Source organism: Parus major, chromosome 19 (assembly GCF_001522545.3).
Source record: "Parus major isolate Abel chromosome 19, Parus_major1.1, whole genome shotgun sequence".
NCBI classification, from domain to species: Eukaryota; Metazoa; Chordata; class Aves; order Passeriformes; family Paridae; genus Parus; species Parus major.
The window spans coordinates 8,650,261-8,658,116 of record NC_031787.1 but is presented as its reverse complement, the minus strand read 5'-3'; the positions used below and the strand labels follow the sequence as shown (position 1 = coordinate 8,658,116).

The window sequence follows — 7,856 nt, the reverse complement described above, 5'->3', positions numbered from 1 at the left end:
CGGCCCCTCACGGCCCCTCACGGCGCCCCCGCCCCCCCGGCCCCGCCCCTCCCCGCCGCGCGCCGCCCCGCGGCATTGTGGGATGAAACAGGATGTAGGCAGAACAGCGCGGGCGGACGGGCCGGGCGCGGCGGGCCGCGCTGCGCCGCAGCCAATGGGTGCGCGGCGCGCGGGGCGGCGCGGCCAATGGGGTGGCGGCGGCCCGCGCGCCGCAGCGGGCGGGGCGGTATTTGAGCGCGGCGCGGCGCTGGGGCGCAGAGCGCGCGGGGCGCCGAGCCGAGCGGAGCGGGCTGAGGCAGCGCGGCCGGGCCTCCTCACACCTCCTTCTCCTCCTCGGTGCCGTGCCTCTCCCTCCCGGGGTGGCCCTGTCACTGTGAAGGTGAGCGATGTCTCCGCTAGGCCGGGGGTCTCTTAAGTCTCGCCCGGCACCGGTCGCTCCGTGTGCGGGGTGGCGGTGGGGCCGCCCCGAGGGCGGAGGTCGTTGCCGTGGCCGGGCGCGACCGGCGCTTGGGGAGCGATCGGAGCCCGCCCCTCCCTAGGGGTCTGCGTCGCTGCGGAGCCGGTCCCGCTCCAGGCAAGGTCACCGCGGCCTCGGGCGCCCCCGGAGCTCCCCCCGTGAAGGTCACGCAGGGCTCCGGTTCCTGGGAGTCCTGCGGGGAAAGGGGCTGTGCCGCACCCCTTCGCAGGGCCTTTTTTCGCCAAGGTGGTGGATGCGGTTTGGGCAGGGCTTGGGGCCCGTCCCCAGTCGCGAAATCCATGCTGTCCTGGTGGTGGAGTGGTAGGTGCTGGGCTTGGGCCCCGTTTCGAGCCGTGGGATCTATGCTGCCCTGGTAGGGAAGTGATGGGTGCTGCCATCCTCACGATCCATGCTGACCTCATGGGGGAGGTGGAGGATGCTGGGCTTCAGCCCCATCTCATTTCTAGGGTTCTCCCCTGCGCAGAGGGGGAAGGAGTGGTTACCAGGGGTCTCGTGTTTCATGTTCTTACCAAACCCACAGCTTATCCTGCTGGAGTACTGGGCTTAGGACTCATGCCCGTTTTAGGACCTTATTCTACCCTGCTAGGAGAAGGGTTGGGTGCTGTCTTGGGCCTAATTTCCTTCCCAAGGCCTCATACTGCCCTGGAGTGGTAGCTGGGTCTGTGGTCTTCCTTCTCACAGCCCACATCCTGCCCTTGGGGGGAAGGGGTGGCTGCTGGAGCTGTAATGTTACCCCTTCCTAGGCCCATCTTTCCTTGAGATGCGTGCTGGGGCTTTGTGGTTTTCCTCAGAGAGGGCCAGATTGGGTGGCAAGACCCCAAGAGCCACCTGTGATCTTGTGGCTTAGGGTTAGAGTGTGTCTGTGGTGCTGCTGGGCTGCCTCGTGGGGAGGGTGGCCCTGTAACGGAGCAGGGAATGAGCAGAGGCTGGGGCCCTGCTCTGTGGCGTTCAGGTGGGTGCAGGGTGTGACACTCCTGTGGCAGGTGCAGCAGCACAGCCACTGCCGGCCCCTGCCGTGGCCACGGGGGATGTCGTGCCCTGGAGCAGTGCAGGGGAGGGTGCTGTGCTAGGGAAGGCTTCCTGGCCAGCTCGTGCAGCCCTTCTGAAGGATAGTAATTTTTTTCCTTTGGCGCTGTCACCCTTGGCAGCACAGGCCTGCACTGGGATGCTCCTTGCCTAAACAATGAGGAGGGAAGGTGCCTTTATCAGGTCACTCTGTGGCTGGTTATGCAATGGCAGGTGCCCTCTGAACTCACTGAGCAGTGCAGGTGTGTGAAGGCCTTCTGTATGTGAGGGCTTGCTTTTTTCTCTTATCTTAAAGAAGCTTTTCTGGAAGAACGACCTACAAGTGGATTTCTGCTGCTTCCTTCTTCCTGTGGACTGGATACCCAGAAGACTTTTCCAGGGGATTGTCAGATTCCTGGGTGGTGAATCCAAATCTGCAGGCAGTTTGGGCTGTTCTGAGCCGAGTCTTCTCTTCCCTTGCAGCCTGGGCTGGAGGCAAACCTCCAGTGGCTGAAGCCATGGCATGGAAAGGAACAAACTACTGGGAAGTGGCTGTGATAGGGGCATGTGCTCTCTGTTGGCAGTGGAGCTCAGTTCCTGTCATTCCTCCTGATGCTGTTAGTGTGTGTTAATAGCAGTTCTCTATTAGGCACTATATCTAAACTGTATAAATTAAGGTGGCAATAGAAGTCTTCAAGTGCAAGCAGAGGGAAGAATTGAAGTATTGTAATCAGAGGGCTGCAATTATGTAACCGGATTCTCTTTCTCTCTGGGTAGCAAGCTCCTTTAATTGCTGTAACAAAGCTACTCCTTCAGTTTTCTGGGGCTCTTCCAGGAAGTGATCATTGCAGCAGATTTTTTTCACTCCACAGCAGAGCTAAAAATGTGTAGTTTCACTGTTTCAAAACACACTTGGTAGTATCACTCAAGACTTACAGTGCTGTAAAAGGATTTAGGAAACTTAGTGGTGCTCTGCAGGCTTAATTGGAGGCACCCCTTGCCATTAAGAAGCTTATTCCCACAAAGTTTTAATGTGCTGGGGTAAGAGCTGCTGCAAGGTGAGCAGCTGTGGTGCTTCTTGGTGCAGTCACCTGGATCCCCAGGTAACATGTACCTCCCCAGGCCTTGAGTGGGGAATGGGAATGAGTGAGGGCTGTGGTACCCAGAGCAGGCCTTCATGGTGGTCCTTCTCCAGGGCTTGAAGAAAGACTGCAGTGTTGGAATAATGAAATCCCAGTTTTCTAGGATATGAGCTGTGCTGGGAAGTTCCTGGTGCTGAACACGTTCCTGGAAAGGCCATGTCAGATCCAATGGCTGCAGTGGCTGGTTCAATTTTGAGAGCAGAAGGGGCTGCACACCTCACTCCAGAACAAGTCCTGGACTGCAGTAATCTGTGTTGTGGTTCCTGGGTGAAGAGGGGGCAGGAAAAGGAGAGCTTTGGCAAGCTCTGTTTCTGTGGTGGGACCTGCTTCCCCTGCCCTGTTTCCAGGCTGCAGTGTGGTGTTAACCTGCTTCTGGCTCATCAGACTGTCTCTGTCCCGTGGGCACAGCTGAAGGCTGGGTTTTCATGCAGAGCAGCAGGGAACTGAGGGTGTGATGATGGCTGAATGTGGAACAATGCTCCTCCAGGCTAAACTAGTAGCAGAAACTGTGACACCTGGGATGAGGTAGAATAAAAGCTGCTCCGAATGTGCTTCCTGAGCCTCTGTGTTCCTGACAGGCAGTCTGAGATCTGTTGCTTGCAAGGCTCTGAGCAGAGGATGTTCCAAAACACTGGCACACCTGGAAGGCAAACTTGGCTGTAGCCTATTGATGTACAGGAGGGCTGTGGCTCTCTGCAGATTCCGTCTCCTCCCACACATAAGCTTTTCCTGTGTGTGGTTAATGCAGGTGGTGATGTTGGAATACCTCTGATCTAACCTCCAGCCAGTGCTGGTGCTCCAGCTGTAAGGGGTACCTTGGCCTGGGGCTGCTGTAGGCACCTCCAATAAACTCACTCTGGCCATAACAGGGGTTTGTGGTATCGCCTTGTGACGCAGCCTGCACGGAAAGGACAACCTCTGATGCACAGGAAGCTTCTCCTGTTTGGGAAGGGATTAAAGGAATCTATGTTCTGCCTTAGGTTCACGATGTCTGACAGGAAGGCTGTGATCAAGAATGCGGACATGTCCGAGGACATGCAGCAGGATGCCGTAGACTGTGCTACACAGGCCATGGAGAAGTACAACATAGAAAAGGACATTGCAGCATATATCAAGAAGGTAACTCCGGGATGAGGGTGCTGTGCTGGCTGCGACTTCCCAAAGCTCCTGAGCCTGTCAGGAGCTGAGTGGCTGAGGCTTCATGCTTGCGTGCTGGGAGGGAGAAGATACTTGGCTTCTTGGCTGCTTTACTGCTGTTTTCAAGAGGATGGAGTGACTTCTCCAAGGTCAGGGGAGGGCTATGGCAGAGCTCTGGCAAGCTCTGAGCAAACTGCAAGTGCTGTCCCTCAGGATTTGCCGGCCTGGAAAGGGCTGGTGGCTGCCTCTGCTTAGGACTTGTTCCACAGACCTGCAGCACCAGTGCAGATGGGATCACCCTGATGTTTCACCTGGTGGGCAGCAGTGCATGTGTGGTTCTGGGATGGGCCTTGTGCAGGCTGCTGGGGCTGCGGAAGCTGCTGTGTTAGAAACTGTGCAAGCAGCTGTCCTGGCTGGTGAAGAGGGTCTCTCCCTGTTTGCAGGAGTCTGTTAATTGAGTCTCATGCTTGATGGCATCTGGGGAGCTGTTGGTTCCCCCTGTAGCAGTTTCTCAGAATGGTCAGGCAAAGTGCTCTTGGAGGAGAGAAATTTTACTTCAGAGTAAGTGAAGTCCTGGCACCTGGGCTGGTGTTTGGGCCTTGCTTGTAATCTAAGCTTGAAGGCAAAGGATTCAAAGGTGTCTCCTGACTTCTCAGATCACTTTGAGGCATGACTTAGCTCTAAGTGCTTGGGGCAATGCAGCCGGTAAAGTGAGGGAGTGCAACAGAAGGCATCCAAAAAGAACTTGGCCTTTATTTCATGAGAGTGTGTTGGGAGGAGGGAAGCAATTTGATGCACCTTCGTGCCCTGGCAAGAAAGGCTTTTCCTTACTTCAAAGGTTACCTGCAAAGAGCTCAAACTCTTCTGCTGCCTGAGAACTAGAACTGGCTTTAATCTTGGATGTTGAGTCTGTTCTTCTGGCTCTGTCTCAGGGGAGGGAAGGGTGTTCTTGGTGCATTAATTAGAGGGAGGAAACTGGTCTTTAACCCTATCCTGCCTGCTGAGCAGGAGAAGACTATTGAACCAGCATTCAGCTTGCTCACCTCTGACCTCTTGGGTCTCTGTGCCCTCTGGCCTGTGAATCCGCCTGCTCATTTTCAGTGTGGATTTTCTTCCCTTTGTGTACAAGAGTCCCAAACAGCAGAAGCCAGGCTTTTCCTGCTTCCTTTTTTTAGGTGACCTTTAAGCTCAGATGCCTTGCTGGAGCAGACATGCCAAAACCTTTTTTTATTTTTTGTGAGTGGGTTTGGAATGGGAGAGGAGAATTATTCCCCTGATTAGCCTACACACAAGGCTGTACCAAGGAGAGCTCTTGAGTCTGCTCTTCCTGCCCAGGGCTGATGGTGCTCCAAGGCTCAGAAGATGTTTTGCTTGTGTTAAATCCTTCAGACAATCCAGTGCAGAGGTTTGGTTGCTTAATTTAATAGTGTCTTGCAGTGGGGTATCTCAAGATGCTGCAGGTGGGAGGAGAGGCGATAGTGTGTGAACAGAACCAGCTCAGAATTTGTGCTTAGAACTATTTTCATGTGGGCTTTCTTGGCCTTAATGCCTCTCTTCTCTTTCTTCAGGAATTTGACAAGAAATACAACCCAACTTGGCACTGCATTGTTGGCAGAAACTTTGGCAGCTATGTAACACACGAGACAAAGCACTTCATCTATTTTTACTTGGGTCAGGTTGCAATTCTTCTCTTCAAGTCTGGATAGGAAGTAGGAGCGATTGAAATTTGGACTGTAATGCACTGATGGCTGAAGCCACGACTCCCTCTAACATGGCTATGCCGCTGCATGGACTGTATACTATATTTAATGTGTATATGTTGCAGTAAAAAATCTACTTCTGTTTAGTTGCCTGGGAAGAAGGCGGCATTTTTTTGTTACTGCTTTTTTTGGTTGTATTGCACTAGGAAACCTGTAAATGCTTAAACAATGGCCTTTACGTGGGAAGAAATAAAACTATTCCACAGCAGCTCCCTCACTGGTAACTCCTTCTTTGAGGCTGGGAAAACTTTTTTGGGCAGGCCAAAAGCCCCAGACTTCCTTACTGAGTCGTGTTAGACTGTTATTCTTGCAAAGAGGAGCAAAGCCAGTGTGAGCCTCTGTCCCACCCTGCAGACTGTAGAGAGCTGGCTCTCCCAGTACCCTCGGGGCAGGTCTTAGACCTACCCTGAAAGCTGGTGGGGTGGCTCTGGGTGACGTGGCTTCCACCCCCGAGGTGATCTCCACTTTTGACTGTGATACAGGCTTGCAGCTGGCACCCTTCGGTGTTCTTGCTCAATGCCCTTCGCTGTACTTTTGGCTCTGCTGAAACATTGACCTAGACTTGAGTAAGCAACTCAGCGTGGTCTAGAAGGCTTCAAAAACAGCCCCTGAGTTCCTGCTTGTTGCAGAAAGCAGCAATCCTGTGGCTGAAGTCTTTAGACCTCAATGCTGAGTCTAAAGCCACGTGGCCCGGCCCCGCAATGGAGTAGGATATCAAATTGGTGACTACTGACAACAGCTCTATTCGGCATGTTTGTAGCCAGTTGTCTCAACACTGCCTTAACTTGATGCTCTCCTTAAAGCAAGCTAGTCGTGTGGAAGACTTGTAAGTGGCCACTGTCTCTTTTTTCTTTTTTTTCTTTTATTTTATTTTCTGTAGCTAATAAGCTATTTCCGGAGGATTGTCCTCCATGTTCTGATATCTGCTTTTGTTCTTAAAGCACAGTACCAAGAAGTTTAATTTACATGTGATGTTTGTGTGAAGGAAACTCATGTGACATCTGCTTTAAAGGCAGACAAATGTCTTGGTCTCCAATAGGTTCAGCAGTGATGTTGTCTTAGTACGTACTGACTCGGGATTACACTGCAGGAAGTTCTGATCTGGGTGTGCAGAAATGCTGTGTGATGGCAAGTAAATCCCTGGTGCTTGTTATAAGCTCTAATTATTGGTTTGCTGACTAATGCATTGGCAGTACCACTGGGCTGGTAAAGCCCAGCTCGTGTCTCTGAGATTAATTTGGTGTTGGGAATAAATCATTGCTGGGGGCAAAGGGCAGAGTGAAGGGAGCTCTTTATGAAATGATTTGGTGACCCAGGTTGATGACTTCCTGAAGTAAAAGTCCTTCTTGTCTCTGTGCAAAATCCAAAGTATGCCTAATTTTGTATTATGGATAGAACAATGTTGTAACTAGAAAGAATGTAGCTGTCATAAGTTCATGTCGATGGAAATGTCTGCACTGGGATATTGTGCCTTGGACTGTCTGGGGCACTTGTGTGGTCTTGTCTCTTCAGAACTCCACTCTGGGTCTGAAAGGAGAATGTCTTGGGTTTGATTTTTTCCAAGCATGAGTCTAATGTGAATCTGTTCACAGTCTCTTGTGGAGCAAGGTCTGTTCCCTTCATAACTGCAATTGCTCAAATACCATTTATTTTTTTTTCAAACATTAAAGGTGAATTGACACATTTAAACAGCCTGTGGTTTCTTCTTCCTTACCAGCTTTCCTGAGCAAAGCCTGTCCTTGTCCAGAGAGGGTGAGCAGTGATTTCTCTGCCCTGGAAGATGCTGATGACCCAAAGAAGGCAGGTCAGGGAGATGACTGGAGGAGCTTAGGTGGCCCCTCTGTGCTGGTGCTGACCTCCAGCTCAGCTCAAAGGCTGAGCAAGGGAGGAGGGATTGAGGGAATTGTGTCCTGCTGCACCCTGAGGGGTGCTCTGTGCCAAGTAACCTGGATCTGAATAGCTTGGAGCTGACCTTAATGGCTTGAGGCAGCCACAGGGTGCTACAGCAGCTGCCTGCACAGGAAGGTGTCTCCCTGCTTCCCAGGAATGCAGGTTTTCCCTTCAGGCCTCTTGCCTGTGCTAGAGAAAGCTGAGAGCTGAATCTGATGTGTTTAGTGCCTCTCGCAGTGCGGGGGCTGCGGGCTTACCCTTAAACAACCCCCTCAGCTTGTTATCTTGCTCCTGATGCAACCTAAATTTGGGGTTGTGGCCTCGGTGATATTTTGGAAAAGCTGTGGGCTCTTCCCAAGTGCAGCAGTGTAACAGCTCTGCTGTGGCACAGTAACACCAGCGTGAGCAGCGTGACTCAGCCGAGCCGCTCCAGGCAGCAGCACG

The 7,856-nt window shown here is 52.6% G+C and overlaps 1 protein-coding gene across 2 annotated transcripts; it reads left to right on the top strand.

Annotated features, from left to right (window-relative positions):
* Positions 1 to 253: 253 nt before the first annotated feature.
* DYNLL2 (dynein light chain LC8-type 2) lies at positions 254 to 7,211 on the top strand. Of its 2 annotated transcripts, XM_015646815.1 has the most exons (3): positions 254 to 379; positions 3,606 to 3,744; positions 5,331 to 7,211. In XM_015646815.1, exons 2-3 carry the CDS (start codon positions 3,613 to 3,615, stop codon positions 5,466 to 5,468), a joined length of 270 nt encoding a protein of 89 aa, XP_015502301.1. In that variant the 5' UTR covers positions 254 to 379; positions 3,606 to 3,612; the 3' UTR covers positions 5,469 to 7,211. The 2 variants fall into 2 exon arrangements, with proteins under 2 accessions (XP_015502301.1, XP_015502300.1); XM_015646814.2 differs by lacking the exon at positions 254 to 379 and having other exon boundaries at positions 3,588 to 3,744.
* Positions 7,212 to 7,856: the final 645 nt, after the last annotated feature.